Source organism: Pelodiscus sinensis, chromosome 11, assembly GCF_052426305.1.
Source record: "Pelodiscus sinensis isolate ZL-2025 chromosome 11, ASM5242630v1, whole genome shotgun sequence".
NCBI classification, from domain to species: Eukaryota; Metazoa; Chordata; order Testudines; family Trionychidae; genus Pelodiscus; species Pelodiscus sinensis.
In genome coordinates this window covers 29,906,308-29,929,321 of record NC_143062.1, presented here as the reverse complement: position 1 = coordinate 29,929,321, position 23,014 = coordinate 29,906,308, and the positions used below count along the sequence as shown (strand labels likewise).

General features: G+C 43.4%; 2 protein-coding genes across 3 annotated transcripts in view; one reads left to right on the top strand and one right to left on the bottom strand.

Moving 5' to 3' along the window:
* The window catches only part of LOC102461575 (netrin-4-like), a 69,668-nt gene extending 62,401 nt beyond the window's left edge, over positions 1–7,267 (bottom strand). Inside the window, exons 1-2 of one of the 2 annotated variants that reach the window (XM_075938773.2) lie at positions 6,576–7,267; positions 5,848–5,916 (exon numbers count right to left, since the gene is read on the bottom strand). In XM_075938773.2, the coding sequence (XP_075794888.2) occupies positions 5,848–5,914 (67 nt within the window). In that variant the 5' untranslated portion in view covers positions 5,915–5,916; positions 6,576–7,267. Of the gene's footprint in view, positions 1–5,847; positions 5,917–6,024; positions 6,519–6,575 lie in introns of those variants that run through there. The other variant, XM_089781225.1, reaches the window with a different exon arrangement.
* Positions 7,268–8,899: 1,632 nt separating this feature from the next.
* The window catches only part of UROC1 (urocanate hydratase 1), a 75,868-nt gene continuing 61,753 nt past the window's right edge, over positions 8,900–23,014 (top strand). Inside the window, exons 1-2 of the mRNA XM_006131264.5 lie at positions 8,900–9,147; positions 17,645–17,775. Coding sequence (XP_006131326.2) covers positions 9,022–9,147; positions 17,645–17,775 — 257 coding nt within the window. The 5' untranslated portion in view covers positions 8,900–9,021. The remainder of the gene's footprint in view (positions 9,148–17,644; positions 17,776–23,014) is intronic.

Sequence of the window (23,014 nt, the reverse complement as noted above, 5' to 3'; positions counted from 1 at the left end):
TGACTCATCCCGTAAGTAAGACCTCACTTAATTTGCAATATTGTGGAAATGGAGGATCCTGCAATTTTAGGCGTTCACTAGAGTTCCCTGTAAGTTGTGTGCTTGTGCACCTGCTCAGGAGAGATTCAAATATCACCCAGCTGATCAGCAGAGAGCCCAGTGCTAGATGGTTTTGTTTCCACTGGTGGTACACGTTCGCACATGTCTCGGTGCCAATTCTGCACATGAATGGAAAAGATTAGAGGGAACATTGTCTTCCACCACAATTTTTATTTTAATTGCTTTACTTTGCACAGTTGACAATTTTGCGTACCCTTTGGGGTTTTGAACACACTCTTCTTCCCCAATGAATACAGCGGAATCCCATCTATGAGTAGATTTCTTGGTAGGCTAACAACAGCTCTGACTGGTCTGCCATAGTTTTGATATATTTGCTCTCAGGCTATCAGCTTGTCACTTTGAACTGCATTTATGCATTCTCTGGTTATGGCAGAACAGCAGAAGGTTCAGAAACTTAACCTGAAAGTTTGTCTGTAGTTTATCTGAGTTCAGACCCCTGCATGAGGCAGCAAGGACGTCTTGGCATGTGTGAATGTGCACCACCAGTAGAAACACAAACTAAATGTGGGTGTTCTGCTAATCAGCTGGGTGGTGCTGGAATCTTTCCTGAGCAGCCTCACAAGCACATAGCTAAGCCTTAAGTTACCACTGAGATGTGTAATACACCTTATGGCTTGAAGAAGGTCAATCTATAAAGTTGTGCGGACATATGTCTCTCTTCATGGAAAGCCTTCACAGACTGTACTACAGCAAAGATTTGAAGGAAGACACAAATCATTTGCTACTTTGGGAAAGGGAGTGAGGGAATTCTAAGTATACAAAACATGATGGAAGAAATCATGGAGACAAGAATGAGTGAGAGCAAAAGATGAGAAACAAGTTTTGAACAGGAAGCTGCTGTTTCTTTTAAGTACTGTTAGTGGGCTATCAGTCTACTACTGAATGTTCTAACTGTGTTTAATGGATAAACTTAAAAAACAACAAATGATCTGGTAGCACTTTATAGACTAACAAAACATGTAGATGGTATCATGAGCTTCCGTGGGCACAGCCCACTTCTTCAGATGAACGGAGTTTTGAGTTCAGGATGTGCAGACCCAAAATAGATAGGGGAGAAGGAAGAGGGAGGAAGGGGAAAAAAGGAAGGGGGAGGGAAACAAGGAGCAGAGGACATGGAAATATCAAAAGGAAAAACAAGTAGGCAGAATTGGTAACCTATAAGCACCTAAAGATTGGATAGTTAAAAGAAGCAGATAAGGATCATAGAATAGCAATTAGATCAGAAGGGTACTAACGCAAGAATCTACACAGACAAAGAGCTGTTGGCACCTTCATTGAATATTAGGTTGATAATGTCCCAGCCATCCCTCATCTCAACTGAGGAGACTATCAGTGTGAGAATTGAAGCAAAATGCAGGACAATGTAGCACTTTAAAGACTAACAAGATGGTTTATAGATGATGAGCTTTCGTGGGCCAGACCCACTTCCTCAGATCTGATCTGATCTGAGGAAGTGGGTCTGGCCCATGAAAGCTCATCATCTATAAACCATCTTGTTAGTCTTTAAAGTGCTACATTGTCCTGCATTTTGCTTCAACTACCCCAGACTAACACGGCTACATTTCTATCAGTGTGAGAATTGAGTTTGTGGATGAATTATAATTCTAACACCTCTCTGTGTGTTTGGCTTGTAGAATTGTTTTTTTGTGACAAGACATATCTGGAATATGGATTGTGAGGAAGAGCACAGTTGCCCTTCGGATCAGCAATGACATGGAATTTTATCTGTTCAGTAATGCAACAACATCAATATACAGTTCCTGTCTAAACTGCTATGTCATTAGGAAAAAAGGAGAGAACAAACTGCACATGAGCTGGGGGAGAAAGGTTGGTTGAGGGCGAGGAAAAACATTCTGCAGTCGATTAAGAGCTTTTCATTTAAAGAAATCAATCCCAGGAGCTTCCTTGGCCTCCTGATAATGCATCGCTCAATTGGTTCATGCCTGTGACATGAAATGTTGGAGTCAGAGAAGCCAGGGCACTGCTGAAGAGGGAAACAGCCGCCAAGCAGCCAGCAACTTCCTCTGAAAGCCAGGAGAGGCTCACTGAATAATTGATAAGATGCTAACCCATCAGAACAGTGCACAGGGTCTGTCTATTACTAAGGCTGAATAACTCTGGCACCCATGATGGACGGTGTGGCCAAATAAGCCATTTAGCTACCCAGCTAGCTTGCTTGCTCGCTCACTTATTGATTGGTTGATTGATTGATTGATGCCTAAATACCATGCAGTGAGGCAGCAGTTTGGTGTTGGGCGGCTGGCAAATGACAGCTTTTGTCTGATGATTAGTGAGCAGTTCAATTTGAGATGGGTCACATGGCTGAAAGGACAGGTTGGACAACCATTCAGGCAGCGAGGGCTAACTTCAAATCCCCATTAGGCATCAGAGCCTGACACATGTTAACTGAAGCCATATTAAATATTAAAAAGTGCATTTTTCACCCTCTCTAGAGGCCTGAACAGAAGAAACAGCACCAGGCCACTCATTTGGAGTCTGATCTAAAGCTCATTGTAAGGAATGGAAAGCGTGCCCATTCATTTCAGTGGGATTTGGAACTGGTCCTTTATTTCTTGACCACCTAGAGTACCACAACACAGTGTTTTAAATGTCTCCAATGTGTTCATACTGCAAAGTTCGGATCCATATTTTTTATGCCTTAAAAATCTGGGATTGTCCCGGCCTATTGTATGATAGCTGGAGTTTCACTACTGCTGCGTTAATAAGTATGTTTCACATTTTGTGTGTTTGCGCACGTGTGCATGTGTTTCATTTTTTTTACTCTATTTACCCATCTTCTTAATAGCTGAAAAATTGTAAATACATATTTTTAAAGCTAGCTTTGGGCGGGAGACTGATGTCACCAGGGTTAATTAATGAGCTATAGAGTCATTTAGCTTCACATTGGTAGCAACCAAAACATTTTAGCATTTGTTGGATGGTCAATGGCCACTGTGAAATGAGTTTGGTGGGACTCAGTCCATTTACCAGTGGCTAGATATTCACATCACAAAAACCTCTCTCTCTCCCAACTGGTACTAACAGTCCCTCTCACTCCCGCCTTTTGAAAGGCCAAGGACTGAATGAGCCATAGAGACTAAACTGTCTCTATTCCACCTCAGGACTTTGGCACACCACCTGGAGGTTAAAGATCACATAGCATGTGGCAGCATATTAGAGTCTTAGACCCAATGTCCTGGCCAAATCCTGGCTTGACCAATTCCATTCTGCATGTCTAAATCTCTCCTACAGTCTCAGTTATACTGAACACCTCTGGCCTGGTTTTCAGTGGTGCTGGGTACCCACAGATCCCAAGGAAACTAAGCTCCTCTAAGTTAGGCCACTAGTTAAGATGATCAGACATTCTGATTTTAAATGGACAGTCTTGTATTTATGCCCTCCTGCAGGTGTCCTCATCTTTTCTCAATATCGGGCAAATTGTCCCATATTTTCTGTCTTCCCACATCAGTGCTGGTGAGTTCTACTGCTGACCATATCCCTGCTTGCCAGCCACCAGAAAGAATCCAACTACACAGTTATCAGGGGTTCAGTCAACTCACTCTAAATATGAACATTTGTACTGCATAGTCCTAGTTGACTGCTATTGAGGTTGCTTGAATATAAGAAAGTTTATCAGGGGGTGCCCCGTATTTAGCAAATATGGTCACTCTACCACTAGTGCCCATTAGCTAAAGCAGAGTAAGAAAAAATCTGCACTGCTTGGCAGGTAAGTCAGGCAGCTAACTCTCCCTCATCAATTTTGTTTCAAAAAAGCACATGCCTGATTTTAAGCTGTGTGCTAGAAATGGCCATTTTTAGCCAACCCACGCCCCCTTTTGGAGAGCTGCCACTAGGAGTACAGTGGTGAAAACCCACACACTTTCTGGAGGGAGGGCAGAATGCTGGTAGATGGAGGTCCTGAGCTGCTATCAGCCCTTCAAGCTGACCCCCAAATCAGGACACTTTTCAGGGGTGCTGTAATGGCCGTGTGCAAAGGGAATAAGACCCTGAGTCTAATTAAGGCAAGAGAGAACAGGAACATTTCCAAATAGAAGAGCCTGCCCACACCCTCAGTTCCAAACTTGTTTTTTTTACCCTACCAGTTGCCTTTCATAATGTTAAGGGGCTAGGCAGTAGGAGAGGGCAAGCATCCTACATACATGTATCCCCCATCAGGATGTTTCAGTCCTGACCAGGAGGGACCAACTCCAAGGCTGGGAGGGGAGTTTATTTTGCAGTATTTTGGTCAAATATTTGAATAAACAGGCTAGAGTCTTTTAAAAATGTCACGGCTCTTCAGATTGATTGCTTAATCGTCAGCCTTCAGAGTAGCACTAGACCTGTTTTGTCTTTAACCATGACAGGTCCCACACCCTTACACTGTGTGTGCAAGTCAATACAGAAAAAAAAGAAAACATTTTTAGACTTTCTGAGTGATCTGCTTCATGCTGTGTCTCATTAAAATCTCCCCCTAGCTTTGCAAATCTTACACAAGGCACATTTCAGCTGCATTATGATAGATTTCCCCCCAACTTGTTTTTAACTAGGTGTTCCCCAAGTAGCGCCAATAGCTTGACAAGTGACAGTTCTGTAAACTTTCTGCACGCCTCCCCACATGTGTGCTGCTGGGATAGTTTCAGGCAGGGAAACTAGCGATTGCCTGAGGTGAGAGACTAAGGGGACGGAGGTATTAAATACATGATGAGAGATATTGTACACTTCCCTATAACCTTTCCCTATAATATTGGGGACTGATCTGATTGAAGCTAATCCTCTGAGAGCTGAGGGAGAACATTTCTCGGTTTAGGTATTTTCTCTGTTTAGTATTCAGTATTCAATATTTCAGTTTTTTCACCTCATGAACATGTATTTGCAGTTATGGAAATGTAATGCCTAATCATGTTGTAAGATATATTCTAGTCAAAGAATAACCTGTGCTGAAGCAAATTTGTCTGCACCTGATTTTAATGGAGAAAAGCGGAAAACACAAAATGTAATTATTCCTCAAGACACTGTATGGAAAGTGATTTTATCAGCGCAATACTCTGGACTTGCAAGTGTAATTTAAACCAGTCTGTAGCCTTCTCTGAAGAGAGATCATAAGTCAATTCCCTGATGAAAACGACACATAAATCAACCCAGGGGCTCATCTCCTGTTTTATCAATACTGTTTTCATATTTCTCTGACCTGATCATCATAGTTCATCCTGTTTTTTATTATCCTTTCAGCCTTAAAGATGTATTAAACCATGGCAGGAAAAGCTGTTCTTCCACTCCAATGCCCAGCTTCCATGCCCTCAGGGGAGCCATTCTTTATCATAATCAAGATATTTTTAGAATCCTATGTAAATACCAGTGCAGTTTAATCAAATATGAGAAATGTCCAGCTGCTACACATTGGTCCCAGTCCTACTGACTTTCTAACATTAACCATATTAATTTAGCCTTGCCCCTCAAATCCTGATCAAAGTAAGAAGAATCTTGAGTGAATGGTCTATCCTTGTACAATAACAATAATACTTCCTTGACAGAATGGCTCTGTCTTTTAAATATTTTTAAAATAAAACTAATCTTATCATAGTTCAGATCTTTTCAGCAGTGCCATACAAAGAAAGAAAAAAAAAAGAAAAATCTGCTTTCCCTACTTCCACCCCCTAACTCTTTTATTTATTGTTTTTTTATTTAACTGTCCCATGACTGATAATACTAATTGATTAATTTGCTTACCTGCTTCACCATGACCAGAAACAATGTATTCCAAGAACACAATCAGCATGATGCCTTTATGCTGCATGTCTGTAAGGGGAGAAATATCTGTCCTTAGTGGAGCAAAAAGAATTTCATAAATCTACAGGTTTGGTATGTGCATGGTTGCTTTCTTTCTTCCTTCCTCCCTTTCTTCACCTTCCTCTCAGGGCAGGGGTCCTGGCTGGTGTCTCATTCTTCTTGTTTTATTTTAAATCCAGATAGCTTTCCAGGTCTCAGATGGCTTCTGTGTGTGTTCCCTACATTGCTTCCAAATAGATACACGAATGCATAGAAATTACCCCTTTGCATCCAGAAGGTAGGTGAAATTCACATCTCTGAGACAGCCCCCAGACAAACCATCACTGAGGAAGCAAAGCAAAACTCAGCTCTCCGGTCAGATCTGATCACATGCCGTTATTTACTTGCTATTTAAATCTTTCACTTTCATTTGCGGTCCTTGCTTCTTGGGTCCCCCGCCCCCATGATCTCCTCCCTACGCCCCCCTCTGCTGCTAATGGGGGTGCAATTAGGGGCCATGCACCATTAAACCCTGCTTTGTTATGAATATTGTCCTGGACAGTGCGCTCGTCCCTTTGCTCCCTGAGGCAGAGTGTCATTGGAAGAACCAAGTTTGCTATTCTCTCTTAGAGATGATAGGACAACCCTTCCGCCCCCCCCCCCCACCCCCCAGCCGTCCTTGCTCTTACTCTCAAGGGGCCAGCTTCAGAGACTGGTGGTCAAAGGATAATAATGAAACCACCACTCGTGTCAGTGCGCACAGAGTCGATTGCGCCCTTTTACAGTTCTTCTCTGCCTACTGGAACTGGATTTGTTCCTGGAAATTATGACACATTAGGGTCCTGGTGGGGAGAGGGGTAGCGTTTGGTTTAGGGGAGCTGGGGATTCAGATGGGGGATCTCTTATGCCTTGCAGAAGAAAAGGGGGCGAGAGATGCTCCCTTTCCCTATCTGGACTGGGGTTGGGGATTTTCGCCCCTTCTTCGTGCTATTGAACTAGCTTCAAGTTTCCCCCCGGTCTCCCTTCAGCTTCTAGCACATCCCTCCGTCCTAACTTCTGTGCTCCGGTCTGTCTGGATGCAAAGGGGATTATTATCACACGGCATCTTCCTGTTCTTTATATGTTTTTTAGCGGCGGCGGGGGTCGCTTCCACCCCCCGGCTGGCCTTGCGGTTGTTGCTCCTTGCTTCAGCGGCACGTGTTATTTGTTTGCCAGCCACATCTGCCTCCTCCGGGAGCCAGGCTGGGCGTGGGGGAGAGGTGGGTGCAGGCTTGTCACTTTCAACTCCGGCGCGTCCCAACTTTGCTCCTGTGCCTTTAAATTAAATACCCGGCGCGTGGGGCTGGGCCGCCTCCCACCAGCTGCTCGGCACTGGCCTCTGCAGCGCCCTCTATCATGCAGCAGGGATAATGACATGTGCTTGCTGCAACAGGGAGGAAGCAGCCTCCAAAGCAAGCGGGAGGGAGCAGTGAGCTCAGAGGGGAGAGGGGATTTCAAAGCCAAATGGCTGATGGGTTAATCAAACCTGCCAACCCACTGGATGGCGAGGCAAGATGTGTTAAGATAAGAACAGGCATTTGTGTCTGTGCTCTGCCTTGTACCACAAATGAGTCAGTCCCTGCCCCCCAAAGAACCTACACCAGAGTAGCCCTGATCTTGTAAGCAGAGCCACACAAGCAGTACCCAGCACTAGCTTTAGAGCTGGACTGGTTTGTCTTCATGGGGAACTTGGCACAGGTGTAAGTTGTTAGGAGCATAGAATTCCTTGCTTAAGGGCCCAGTCCTGCAAACACAGCCCTGCCTTTTTTCTAGTGACTAATGTGGGCTTGATGCTTGCCTTTCTTAACCCTACCTTATGTCCCTGTCACTCCCCTGGCTTCTGGGAGTTACTCTGGAGATGAACTGCAGTCATGAGACAGAAGTGGGCCCAATGGGAATTTTAACATGAAAAAGGCAACTCATCTAAATATTTGCAGGGAAACCTAAGGAAGGGAGTAATTTGTCTGTGTGAGAGAGAAGGTTATATATATATATTTGTGGATTTTACTCGTCACTTTTTCCTTTTCTTTTAGCAAGCTTCTTTTTTAAAAAAAGGAAAATTAAATAGATGCTTTTAAAATAAGGAGAAAATTAGAACTTTTTTCTTCCTTTGCTTCTTCTTTTTAAAACCACTAGAATGTTGCGTAATAATTATGCAACATACTCCAGCCACCTATTATAAACCACATCCTAGGGCTCAACCTTGCAGGCTTCAGTGGGAGCAGAGGATGTGCAACATGTCATATGATCAAGCTCCATGTGACAGTAATAGGAGGCTGTTGTGCATAGTGCAAACAAACAGTGTTTGTTCTTGTTGCACTTATGGAAATGTTATTGTGATGTTTGACTAGGAAGATCCTTAGGCACTCGGGTTGTTGTTGATCACAGTGTCTAAAAGCCAGGTAGAAGACAGAGCTTTTATTTTCTTCCGATTGTTAATATGTAGTCCAGCAAAAAGAGCAGTAATGGTGAATAGATTGATCTATTTTCAGTTTAATTCTGTTTTAAATTCAGGAATGTGAACTGACAAGAATCTATTTGGGATGACATCTTTATAATGGTAACAGTTATTAACAGAAAGGGAACTACCTGGTCAGGAGTAATGCACGGTACTATCCATAGATGTCAAAGAGAAGGCTCCCAATATTCACTTAGGTGATTAAAGAAGGGTAAAGGTACAAATTATGGAATCGCTACTTGGGCAAATTTATTTTTGAAGTCCATCTGCCTTACTTTGCTTTGAAGGTGATGTGACTTTGGGGTGTACATGTGCAAAGAATGTAGAATTGGGCCAAAGGTATCCCAAAGCATTAGCCAAGCAGCTGAAAAAAACACCAAACCCCTAACAAAAATTCCAGAGAATAAACAGCAGGACAGTAAATGATTCATTACTAGAGGGAGGTGGAAAGAACCAATGGGATTGCACAGTGTGAGTAGGTGTGTCACCCATGGTTGTCTGTCCTCAGAACTTGAGAGGCATGTTTGCAAAAGCCAGAGAGTAAGCTGTTCAACATCCCAGGTGTTCACAGGCCTCCCTCTCCCTTTCTCATTCCCTTTGAACCAGCCTTATCTTCATCCCCTATTTCTCCAGCAAACATGACTAGCCTGAAGGAAATTTGTGGGGGACTTCCACTACATCCCTTGCCTGAAAACAGAGGGCAAAAGAAAGGAGTTCCTCATGCACCTGTGAGAATCCCCAACCTCACCGCTCAGGAAGAAAAGGTAACATGGGCTCTGTGGACCAAACTTCTCCTCCCACCAGATACTCACCATCCAAAGCAACAGGGCTTCTGCCTTAACGGCTCCACATGGACTGGGGTCCAAAGTACAAGGCAATTAAATAAGTTTTAATAGTTGCTTTATTGTCACGGAGCTGACAGATAACAGGCAAAGCCAGGGAGACTCATCTGTTTTTCACCTCATTGCTTCTCCCCAGAGAAAAGCTTGAGATTCATTGGTGAGGCAGTGTGGGGGAAGTTTGCATACAGGATTTTGGTGCTTTCTGGCAATGATGAGGAGACTTTTCACAAGGCATTTTATGAGTATCTCCCCTATTTAAAAAATTCTTAGTGTACGTGTATGCAGCTTCACCCACAAAATTGATCAACACAAAGTACAGAAGATCAAACCATCCACATATGTTCCTTTTTGGTTTTGCATTTTAAGATGTTACAGGCAAAAATATATTTAAAAGCCTAATCAGAAATGGTGCTCTCTGCAAAGGCACAGACTTCAAGGGTTTGGGTTAATGATTTGTTCTCAACCGTGCAACTCTCTCTCTCTCTCCTTGTTTGACTAGGTAGCTTGCACTGTTACGTAATTGATTAGGCTCAATTCTTATTAGAGATTTTTACAATTTTAACAACAAAGAGGTTACATTAAAACACAAGTCAGCAAGAGTTTTGCATGTTCAAGGGGAGCAGGAGGGTTCCTTGATGCTGTGAATGGACATGTTTCTTCAGAGAATAATAGCAACAATAATCTAACATTGTAACCAGCTCCTCTCCCCTCCCCCATACTAGACACACAGGGACACCGTCACAACTGATGGAAGTAGGCAAAACTCCATAGACTTCTTTGGTACTACACCTGCGTATGTGAGTGGTCAATTGGCACTTGTGGTTAGATTCTTTCTGTCCATTTCTACAAGCAAGGAGGAACCAAAATAGTTTAAAAGCAGCTGGGGTGGAGCTGTGTACTTGGAGAGACCCATTTCTCTGTGCTGATTTTCCCCCCAGTCTTTGAGACTCTATGAAAACCCCATAGATTGAGACTCCAGGAGTATTTGGAACAAGAAGGGAACAGCCATGAGAGATCCAGTTAGGAATTAGTACTGTGTTGAGCAATGTTAGTTGCTGAGGAATGCTCTCCTTGGTTATTAAATTGCAGCCATGCGGGTTAACGATTGCATGGCTCTGGAAGGACTCATGCTACCAGCAGGAGGAGAGATCAGTGGAGCAGCTGTGCAGAGGTACAGGATCTCCATAGATGTTCAAGGATCTCTATGGACTACAGATACTCACGTTGGCAGGCCAAACACCCTCTCTAGCAAGGAGAGATCCTCACCCTTTTTCTCCTATAAAATGACAAGGCAGGTATTCTATAAATGGAAACTAGTACAGTTTCCTGCCCCTACGCATAACTTTGCAAAGAGGAAAATACTTTTATTATCCACATTGTTTCCTCGGGTCAAGTGTTTTCTGTGAACCAACCCAGTGGAAATTGGTTTAGTCCCAGTCTTGTTTCCAGCATCCTCCTTATTATCTTCCCTTCTTATCAGTAGCAGTTAATAAAAGGTCATGCTGATTGTGGATTTTTTTATTGGCCTGTTAAAGATTTAAAAGCTTCTTTTCTGATTGATTAAGCTTTTAGTCCTCCACCTTTAAATTCCTAACAGGTTCAGAGTCTCAGCTGGTTTTTATTTGTGACCAGAAAGCCCAAATGCCTTCCTTGCTTAAGAAATACAATCTTTCTCCAAGGTGGTTTCAAAACCTTGAGACGGGAGTCCAGTCTTTACCAGGGATGTGTAATGCTGAGACTACCTGAAGATTTTTCTTTATATACAATGATACATTTATTTTCTAATAAAACAAACTAATGAGCAAAGGATAAAAGCAGTGTAGCACCTCAGGTGGCATGGAGTCAATGGAGCTCTGCTGATTTACACTTGCTGAGTACGTTTATATTCCTTTCGTCTAAGTTTTACTGTATTTGCAATAATAATTCTAAGCCATTGCAATGTTTTGTTTTCTTGTGCCTCTGTTTCTGGTTGTAATATAAAGCCTTTAAGTGAGATTAAGAAAAATCCATGTGCCTTGGGGTTTACTGACAAGCTCTCCAGGTAACCCTACCATACAATGTTTAATCTCTTTGGGATAAACCGAACCCTTTCCAAAGACCTGTTTTGCGTATACGTTGTCTGATCTCTCTTGCTTCCACTTCAATGGCCTAGGGCTTGAAACAGTCTGAAAGCTCAAACTTTCTGTTCTTCAGCTTCCATCAGTCAAGCTAAACAGTCTGCAAACAGAATGCCCCTGAAGTGTCACGTTCAATGTTTCTTCTTTACAGAACAAGAGTGCAGGGCACAGTCAGTGCTCTTGTAAGTGCTAATACAGCTGATGCTGATCATGCATATGCATGCAGAGGAGACAATATACCCAACAACATTAGAGTCAGAGAGTCAGCAACATGGCTATATGAAAAGTCACTTTCTTACTCAACCTATGGCCCTGTGGCCCTTTGAGTCACATCTGTCTATATCACTGACAAAACCTAGTTTTTTTAACTTTCTGTGATTGAATTGCTGAAACTAGAGAAGAGCACACTGGATTCCACACTGCCTCACACGTCGTCATCATCAACAACGTTTTGATTGGAGGATCTTTAGTAAATTGTTATGTTGCAATAGGCATGGGTCTGGATTTTCAAAAATAAGAGCCTAAAGTGGACTCTTTTACAAAATTGCTGAGTCCTCAACAGCTCTCTGAGGGTATGTCTACACTACAAAGTTAGTTCGAACTAACGGACGTTAGTTCGAACTAACTTTCATAGGGTATGTCTACACTACCCTCCTAATTCGAACTAGAAGGGTAATGTAGGCATACCGCACTTGCAAATGAAGCCCAGGATTTGAATTTCCCGGGCTTCATTTGCATAAAGCCGGCCAGCGCCATTTTTAAATGCCGGCAGTTCGAACCCGTGCCGCGCGGCTACACGCGGCACGGAGTAGCTAGTTCGGATTAGACTTCCTAATCCGAACTAGCTGTACTCCTCATTCCACGAGCTGATGGCTGAGTGCTGTGATGTGCCCAGTGTGGGCACTCAGGGCACTCCAAGCCAGGACTGCTTTGCAAGTGGGGCACCCCTGAGAACTGTCTGTCCGGGGTGGGGGTCGGGATCCTTTAAGCACAGCCCTCGGCTAGCCTGAGACAGCATCTCCACACTCTAAGTCCTCCTCTGATGCCCTGCCAGCACTGCTTCCGGCCATCCTTAACCCCGCTTCAGGGTCCACTTAATGTGGACGCGCTAGTTCGAATTAGCAAAACGCTAATTCGAACTAGTTTTTAGTTCTAGATGCGTTAGTTCGAATTAGATTAGTTCGAATTAACTAATTCGAACTAAGTTAGTTCGAATTAGCGCTGTAGTGTAGACATACCCTGAGAGAGCTATAACTGGGAGCTATTGCTTAATCAGGCCACTGAGTTAGACAATCAGGCCACTGAGTTAGAAACAACATATGGAACGAACAACGTAAATCTAGGCTTCTGCTTTTGAAAATCTTAGCCAAAATGTACCAGCTGGATTTTCAGAACTGATGTGCAGTTTACAGCAATGGCCAGTCAGAAAGATTCACATTTACTTCTAAACTGAGAAGTACTGGGTGCTGTTGAGAGATAACACATAAAACACATAATTCCATGATTACAATCACTTTTCAAAGGATAATCCCACTACAAATGCCTTAGAATCACCAAATACAAGAAGATAAATGGGAGGAAGGAAAAGATAATCTCATTGTTAAAGAACAGAACAAGGAACCAAAAAATGAATGTGATTTTGGGTGTTACTTCTCTGGACTTCAGTTTCTCATCAGTAAAATAGGAACAATAATACTGACTTTCCTCCCAAGGCGGTTGTAAGGCTTCATCTTTATGTGTGTAAAGTGCTTTGAGATCCTCCAGTGGACAGTATTCATAGTGCTATTATGAGGGTAAACCTGAGGCCAGTCAGATAAATCCTGTCCCAGATACTGGCTTTTAGAAAGGAGGAAAGAACAGCCACTAAAAAGATTCTAATATTCTTAGTTTCTCAAAACATTCTCATAACAAAGATGTATCCGACTCCTGTTGACTTCAACGGAAAGGGCATGCTCTGCCTAGAACACAGTGGACTGTGTGAACTCTATTGAGCAAGAAAAATGAACTGCTAGTAAAGCACTCCAAGATGAGAGCAAAATATTAGTTATAATCTACCAAGAATATCTAAGAACCAAGTGTCAGGTTTGTATATTGTACTTAAGTGGCCAGATTAAACAAGGGTACGTCTACACTGCAAGTTTATTTTGGAAACAGCTATTCCAGAAGATATCTTCCGGAATAGCTTATTTTGAAATAGAACATCCATACTACAGGGAAACCTCCAAATTACTCTGAGGCAGGCTCCCCTAATGTCAACATGCTATCTTGATTTAGAGCCCCAGGAGGCACTGAGGAGGAATAACTTAGAATGGCCCTGGTGAGGAGCTATTTGATATAGCAGCAGTGGAGCATCCACTCCACTTGAAAAGGGAACAGAAAAAGTACATAAACTCAGCAAAAAAAATCCAAACAGTTATTCACAAAAAAGTATTTGCACCATTTGCTCAGTTCTTTCATGTATTTGTTGAACTGTATTTGTAGATTAGGTAAAAATATCCCTAACAATCCTATTATACTACAAATAATGCAAGATACAAATAATTAACATTGATGACTTTGGCCAGGTTAGAAAATAACATTTTCATTCCTCCAGCACTTGATAGTCAACAAATGTAGCAATATTTTCCTTGTTACACATTTTCCCCTACCCTACACATATAGGCAGTCCCCGGGTTAAATGAATCTGACTTATATCGGATCCCTACTTACAAACGGGGTGAGGCAACCCCGCACTAGCTGCTTCCCCCCAGCAGACCAGGGAGACGCGAAGCTAGTGCCCCCCCCCCCCAGCAGACCAGGGAGACGTGGAGCGGCTTTTCTCAGCAGACACCTCAGCTTGAGAATAAAGGACTGAGGGAAGTGAGGTGTGGGAGAATAAAACTGAGCTCTGGCGAAATGTTTGGCTAGAGCTACAATATGTACCAGTTCCGACTTACATACAAATTCAACTTAAGAACAAACCTACAGTCCCTATCTTGTACGTAAGCCGGGGACTGCCTGTAATTGTATGCCAAATAATTGTATTTTGTTTTTAAAAGTGTGTGTGACAAAATTTATCCTCTTATTTGAAATTCTCCAGCCCCAAGTCACTGTACTTATGACTTGTTGCACTGGATATGTCCGCTAACAAAAAACAGCCTTATCATATATTAGGTATTGCTAGGATTTTCGTGTTAGTTAGTAACATGCTCTTGAAAAACAGCTGCTTATCAAGCTGCTGAAGGGATGGTCAAATTTAAAACAAATAATTTGCATTTTCTACATCCAGTGAATGGATTTTTTTTCTTTTCACGCTGTTGATAAAATGGTGAATTGCAGCCTCTGGATTTTATTGACTCTCAACTGATGTAAATGGTCATATTTCTGTCACCCTCCATGATGATCTGACCTTATGTGCTCAAAAGTAAGCACACCAATGCCAGGTACATTAGTCCATGGACCAAGTGGTCCGCAACTGTCTTGCAGGTGGGTCACAGGCTCAGAACTGCCCCCACCCCTGCAGCGGGGAGCCTAGGCTGGTGCTCCAGACCCATGCCCCCCTCCCCACAAGGTTGGAGCGCCAGTTCCCACTGAAGGGGAGGGGAGGGGGCCCAAGCCTCACAGTCTGGATCTGGCTCAAGGGGAAAGAGAGTGATTCTGTGCATTGCTGCTTCTTCTCTCCCTGGCTGGGGGAATGGCAGCACAGGAAAATGCTCACCTGGAAGCTTTTCTCACTGCTCCCATTGGCCAGAATCATGGCCAATAAGAGCAGTGGTGGGCAGTGCCCGGGAGCAACAGGAGACATGGAGCTCTCCCTATTCCCCTCATGCCCAGACCCCGCACCTCATTCCACTCATTCGCCCTCCTCCCACTAAGGCCCCACACTCTCAGCCCTCTCCTGCACCTTCCCTCCCAGACTCCCCACTGCCACCCTGCTTCTACACCCAACTTCCAAGCCAGACCCCACATCCCCGCCCCTCCTTCAGACATTTTGTCATCATGGGTGGTTGGCTGGTGGTCCACGGTAAGTTCTGCCTTGAGCGGAGTGAGCCAAAGTTTGAGAACCACTGTTCTAAGCCCATAGTCCACTGAAGTCCACTAGAGATTTGTTACTAGGCCAAGGCTTGGGTTTTGTATGGCTTTTAAGGGCTTTTGCTGAAGTGTCTTCTCACTCTAGAATAATGACTATACTGAGAATAATAAGGTTCAATCGAGTCCATGGGTTTTACTGTCCTCTGTTCTAGGTGCCATGATTCCCATACTGCACTACTCCAATTTGCATTCTTTATAAATTATCTGCATCCATGGCTCCCTCATGCAGCCACCAGAGGGTGCTGCAAGGGCATATGTATTTCCCCCTCCCCAAAACCAAAGTCTCTCCCACATTGTAAATACTTGTGAACTCACCAAATCATAAAATAAACTGTATCTCCAGTCCCTTCAAATCACCCATATGAAACTATTAAGTTAAATGTGATTTGAGACTATCTTGACCGGAAAGCAGTTTGCATAGTGCTTCCATTCATAATTCAAGTAGGAAATATTTTTTGTGACCTTTGTGTGTAATTAGCCGTTTAAAGATTTTAAAATTATTGTCCTCATTATGGCTCTACTAAGGCAGAATATGGAATACATATCGGTTACATGATTTAACAAATGTTATACAAAGATAATAGCATATGTGTATCACCTTTCATCTCAAAGGAAATCAATGTACTTCGCAAAGTATCGGCAACATTTCTGCAGGCAGAGGGAATACAGCATCTTAGCACAGCCTGCAGAATTTAATTCTATGTGCAAAAATAAGTGTAATATGAAATTACTTCTACTGCTGAAGAAAATTGTAGCAAATACATAATAACGCATAGCAATACAGTACGCAAAGGCTTGGATTGCAAAGTGTTATGAATACTAATGCAACTGAAATGTAGGCAAGAAGACTCATAAGCAAACAGCATGTAATGTGAATCTGCCTCTGTCACGGGTGAAAATCCTTCTCTAATGAAAAGTGTCATAAGAGCTACGCACCCACCACAGGCCAGGGCCTCACGGTTGTCATGTCTGAACAATGGCTACTTTGGCAGCACAATTCCCCCTAGCATAATAGAGAATTGGTTTAGTTCTGACTTACAAGAAGGAACACTAGGTACTCACCACATGACCAAAACCACTTCCTGCAATGCCTGTTTTTTCAGGCTATGTTGAACAACTGTAAAATAAAATAACTTGACAAAAATATAGCTTCAGTTAACCTTATCAATTCATAGGTAGACTTTCTGAGTGATGGAACAGTGATAAATAGCTGATGAGTATCAAGAAGTGTGTGTGTGTGATTTGCCTAAATTACCACTCACCTGTGATTATTTGGGCATTTCAAATTTTACATCAAATATGCAGCATTTTGTATGATTTCTCTCGCACAAGTACATTAGGTTTATTTATTTAAATGTTGGACAAAATGACTTTATTCATTCAAGCAATTCATTTTCCATTTTTAACATTCTGCATGTTTTGCATATTTTTGTTTTCCTTTCCTGAAAACAGTCTTATTTGTTCTCATTTTTGTTCAAAAATCTGCCCATTTTAGTTGAAATTGACCTTAGTTTTGCCGCAATAACGTGCATTCCTTAGCAAGGTTTTCTATGAAAGTCAGTCCATTTTCCAGTTTGTAAGAAATGTGAAAAATCTTGAATTTATATTTCATTATGAGGATTTCACAAGGTTACTTTTAATAGGAGATATCCTACAAGAATCCACTATCAAGTGTAGATATCCAGCTATGAGTATACTCAGAGTGAAATTTATCTTTATGCAGAGAAATCTTTATACATCTCTGTTGTTGGGTTCTCTTATTCAACATCTTAGAGAAGCTGATTGTCTTTCCCAGTCTAGCCCATTTGTGCCATTCCAGCAGTGCAAAGAGGTTGTAAACTGGTTGTATCTCCACAGTTAAGGCTTCCCTGGCCTCAGGGAATCTTCACTTGCTTAGAGACAGCAGAGCTGTTTCCTACATCACTGCCTTTCTGGCTGAGTGTAGTCGGATGCCATCATAGAACCCTAATGCCTGGTTATTATCAGCTGGCTCCTTTGCTGTCCTCCCCTCTCTGTGCTGCTGTGGTTGGTGGAGACTAGAGTGTTTTCTGTTTGTGCAAGCATTAGGATGAAGCAATAACATCATAAATGCTTTTGTTTTTTCATTTCTTAGATTCTTATTCTTTTCTTTCAGTCTGGGCAGGCTTCCCATTATATCGGCTAAAGCTCATGTTGTTATGATAACCACCCACCTAGTCGTCCTCATTTATCTTTGCCCTTTTCTTTGACAGCTGGCTTTGCAGAATGCCCTGCGTTATTTCCCACCCGAAATCCATAAAGAACTGGCGCTGGAATTTGCAGATGAGCTGAAGCTCTATGGCCATATATACATGTACAGATTCTGTCCTGAAATCGAGATGAGGTAAGGTTTGGAGGGCAGTCACTTGCCACTGCCATGCTTGTACTCTGGATATGAAATTCACTACTGTGTCTCGTGTGTAATAACAAAATAGTAATTTCATTTGTATTGAGGCTTGGTCATAGTGTTGCAATGCTGCCCCATAAGCTGCATAACAGAGGTTCTTCGTATTCCGGGCTCTCCAGTGCTCTCTAGCCACACAGAAAATTCCCTTTGGTATTAGTGAGCATTCCACTGCCCAGCAAGGGAAATGTTGGGCACCTTTGTGGGTGGCCAATAGATAGGTCTTCCCCTCTCTAGTCCTTGTTACATTGTGGTCCTCATTTGAAAGCTGGTCTAATCTAGAGACAGGGCTGCCTGGATTGTGCCATGTAGGACTCTGACAGTGATTTAAAGGGCCTAGGATTCCGGCCGCTGCTGCTGCTGCTGCAATAGTGGTGGCAGCGGCGAGGAGTCCTGGGCCCTTTTAAATTGCCAGATCCCAGGCCAGCTGTCCTCCTTACCCCCTACTGTCTTCCATGTTGGCAGCCCTGTCTAGGGACATTTACTTTGGGCTTTTACATTGTCAATTCCAGTTCCTGGAAAGCTTGTAAAACATTTGGTGTGAAATTCATCCCTGTGCAGAGAGACTGCACAAAGCCAATATATCACTGAAGTCTGACAAATGCCCACGTTGTACATAGTGTTTCACAAGCATCCAAAGTGCCAGCCCAACTGTACGAGTAAGTCTTATATGCACCACTGATGCAGGATTATGTTGGCTGGCAAAACGACTCAGTTATTATTTATAGACTGCAGATTTCAACCTGTAGTCTGTCATTTTGTTGAAGCCAAAAGATGATGAATCAGTGGGAGAAATCAAATACTCTTGAATGGCTTGGGAACCTGATGCCTGACCCTGATCTGAAATACACTAGCCCTTGTTGACATTTGGAGGGTGCTGTAAAAGACAATAAATGTACTCCATCTTTTGGAAGGGGGCAAAGATTTGTGGAGCAGAGCAGTTTTGTCAAGGGACTGCTAGTGGATTAGCTGTTCTTTTTAGTCCGATTAGTTATGTTCTAATCTGTGTCAAACAAGGGCATGTTTAATATCTTAATAGAAATCTAAATAAATAAAACAAATAAGTATAAAGCACTCAGATGTTTGCAGACAGTGGTGTCTCCAAGCTGTCAGCACAAGACGGGGGGCCAAATCCTGCAGACCTGAACTAAAACAAAGTGCACTGTAAAAATGTTGGGAGTTTTCTCTGAACAGGACTGCAGGAATGGACTCTAGGTAGCACAAAGCACTGAGAACTAAAACATTGGGGATGAACTTACCACAACTGTGACTGGAGTACATGACTCACCAGGTCACTTCCATCTCTTGTCAATAATTCTTTGATTGCATCAGATATTTTTATAGCATGTTTATTTTTCGTTTTCCATTTATGCAACAGTTTATTTGAATCTTAAAAATAAAAAAAGTCTTTTCGTTTCCACCTGGGAAACTTTGGTTGTTCTCGTTTGTTTATTTGTGTTTCCTATGGAATGTGGTCCAGCATGCTTCTGTTTCAATAATATCCTTGTTCAAATAACAACATTCTTTGTGATAGCAAATATCTAAGAATAGGTTGTATGGTTGCTTATGGAACCAGTCCTGTACTGAGGCAAGACTAAGTATTATCTAGACCATCCCTGACAAGTGTTTATCTAAACTGTTCTTAAAAACCTCCCCTAACAGAGCTTTCACAACCTACCTAGTTAATTTTTCCAGTTCTTAATTACCCTGACAGTTAGGAAGTTTTTCTTATGTCCAACCTAAATCTCCCTTGCTACAATTTAAGCCTATTGCTTCTTGTCCTGTCCTCAGTGGATAAGAACAATTTATCACCCTCCTATTTATATCAGCCTTTTATATATTTCATGTCCCCCTGCTCAGTCTTCGCTTCTCCAGACTAAACAAACACATTCCCCCCCCCCTCCCGATTTTTCTCGCAGGTCATATTTTTTAGACTTTTAACCATTTTTGTTGTTCTCTTCTGAACTTTTTTTCCAGTTTGCTCACATCTTCCCTGAAGGGTGGTGTCCAGAATTGGACGCACCACTGCAGTTGAGATCTTATTAGTGTTGGAAGAGTGGAAGAATTACTTTTTGTGTCTTGCTTACAAAATTCCTACTAATACATCCCAGAATGGTATTTTCATTGTTTGAGAATAGTATTACACTATTGACTCGTATTTAGATTGTGATCCATTATAACCTCTGACCCTTTTCTGCAGTACTCCTTCCTACGCAGTAACTTCCCATTTGGTATTTATGCAACTGATTATTCCTTCCTATGTGTAATACTTTGCATTTGTCCTTATTGAATTTCATTCTCTTTATTTCAGACCATTTTATTTCAGATCATTTTGAATTCTATTACTGTCCTTCAGGGTGCTTATAATCCTTCCCATCTTGGTATCATCTGCAGACTTTTAAAGTGTATTTGTTAGCCATTATCCAAAACATTTGTGAAGCTATTGAATAAATCCAGACCCAGGACTAATCTGATTTAATATACCTTTCCAGCTTGGCTGTGAACCATAGATAACTACTTCCCATATATAGTTTTTCAAACAAGTGTGCACCCACCTTATAGTAGATTCATCTAGACCAGGCCTGGACAAAATACAGCCTGTGGGCTGCATCTGGCCCACCAAGCCACCAGATCCAGCCCGCGGATGTTACGGAGAGCCCCAGGAAGGCTCCCAACTTGCCTTACTCCACCCGCACACCACTAAGAAATGCAGTTGCGGGGCGGTTTCACTTTAAAAACTGAGCCCAGAGGGGAGGGGAGAAGGCTTTAGGAGCTGCTCCCACCCCCAGTACACTCCCATTGGCTGGCCTCTGGTCAGAAATTGACCAACGGGAGCTGCCTGTTTCCATAACAGCCAGCCACGAAGAACAAGGGGCTAGTAGTTATTCACAGAGCACATGGCTTCAGCCTGTGTGGGGATGGGGCAGGCAGGGAGGTTAATTCAGGAATGGGCTGCTGGCTGGTAAGTCTCCTGGCCAGAGCCTGTCTCTGCCACCCCAAACTTTCCCTTCCCCAACCCTCTGTCTCCCATTCCTGCCCCCCTACTCCATATATCCAAATCCTCTGCCCCCCTCCTACACCCATAACCCCTCCCAGATCTGGCACTCCAATTCCCTGCCCTAGATCACAACCCAAACCCGTGCATCCCTTCTGTACCCCAATTCCCTGCCTTAGGTCACAATCCAACCCCCTAAACCCCAGCCCAGTATCCTAGGTCACAACTGCCTCCTTCACTCATACTCCCTTCCTTATCCCACATGCATCCGACGAAGTGGGTCTTTGCCCATGATAGCTTATGCTCCAACACTTCGGTTAGTCTATAAGGTGCCACAGGACTCCTTGCCACTTTTCCTTACCCCAAGCTCCCTCCTGCACCTTCCTGCTCCATTTCAGACCCTGCACCTCCTCCATCAATATCATGAAATAGTGTAGCCTTTGACCATTTTCCAAACTTTTGGAGTACCCTCCCCCATAAAAATTATTGCCCACCCTTGATGTAGGCCAGGGTGGGCAATAATTTGGAGGGCCACTCCAAGATTTTGGAAAGTGGTCAAGGGCTGCACTTTTCTGTGGGCCACAGAAGGGCATACGGGGTAAGGGATTGGGGTGCAGGAGATGGTGTGAGGTCAGTAAGGAAGTTTGGGGAAAAAAGGGAGTTGTGACCTGGGTTAGGGGTGTAGTGTCAGGGAGAGGATTCTGGCTTGGGAGAGGGGCACTAGGAGAGGGTGCAAAGTCTGGGAGGGAGCTATGACCTGGCAGAAGGGGAAAAGGGGGTGCAGACTACAGAGGGTGTAGGTGGTGACTTGGGGCAAGAGTTTGGGGTGCAGGATCTGGGAGGGCGTTTGGGTGCAGGAGAGGATTCTGGCCTGGGGGAGCGGTGTAGGAGAGGCTACAGGGTCTGGGAGGGAGTTGTGACCCAGGGCAAGGTGGTGCAGTGCGTTTGGATAGCGAGCTAGGGAGGAAGTTGGGATGTAGGAGGGGCTGGGATACCAGAGGCAGGCTCTGGCTGGGAGGTGCTCACCTAAGCCAGCAGCCCTGCAGCACCCCCAAACGGGCTGGGCTCTCTGCCTGCTGCAGCCCCAACTCACTTAAAACTGCAAGCTGCAAACCTCATGTGGCTCTCAGCTCTGGGAGGGGGAAGAGACTTGCCCCATCCTCCAGGTCAATCTCTCAGCTCTTATTGGCTGGTTGTTTCCAGCCAATAGGAGCTGAGAGATTGGCTTGGGTCAGTTCCAATGGGCAAGTTGTTTCTGGCCACTAGGAGCTGAGGATTGGGCAGGGAGATTGCAGGAAGCTTCCCCATCTCTGCAGAGCAGAAAGATACATGGACTGAGCTTTAAACTGCACAGCTACATGCCTGAGGGTATTAGGTTGTTTTAATGTGATTTGTTCATGACAAATCTATGTTGACTGTTACGTATTATCTTCTTATCCTCTAGGTGTATACAAATTAGTTTTTTTATTATTGACTCCATTATCTTTTTTGGCCTTGAAGTTAAGATGACTGGTTTAGAATTCTCTGAGTTGTTCTTATTCCCTTTTTTTATAGGCGAGTATTATAGTTGCTTTTTTCCAGTGCTCTGCAGTCTCTTCCATACTCCATAAATTCTCAGTGATAATGGAAAATGACTCAGATCTCTTCAGCCAGTTGCTTAAATATTCTAGGATGGATTTCATCAGGTCCTGCTGACATGAAGACATCTAACTTGTCTACATAATTCTTAACTTGTTTCCCGGTGCTAGCTACAGATCCTACCCCATTTACACTGAGGTTAGTCATCTCATTGCTAATCTTTTTGGTGAAAACTAAAACAAAGGCCATGTCTGCACTGGCAGTTACAGCACCAATCAGAGTGCAGCAATGAAAACACTGTTGTCCACACAGTCAGCTGCCAGTGCATTAGCATGACCACACTTGTGGCACTTGCAGTGGCTTTCGGAGCAGTGCATGCAGTACAGCTCTCTCAAAGAGCACGTCTTTCTCTTCCTCCACAGAGATTTTTGGAAAGGTGGAGGGGAAGTACGGAGTATCCTGGGCCTTGTCCCAGTGTCCCGTGGTGCATCATTTCACATCCCAACAACCCCTGTGCTTTTATCTGCATCTGGCGCCATCTTTCAAGGGCTTTTGTGCTGCGCGCTCCGCCTCCTCGATCTGCAGGAATGGATCCCCAGCTGTTGA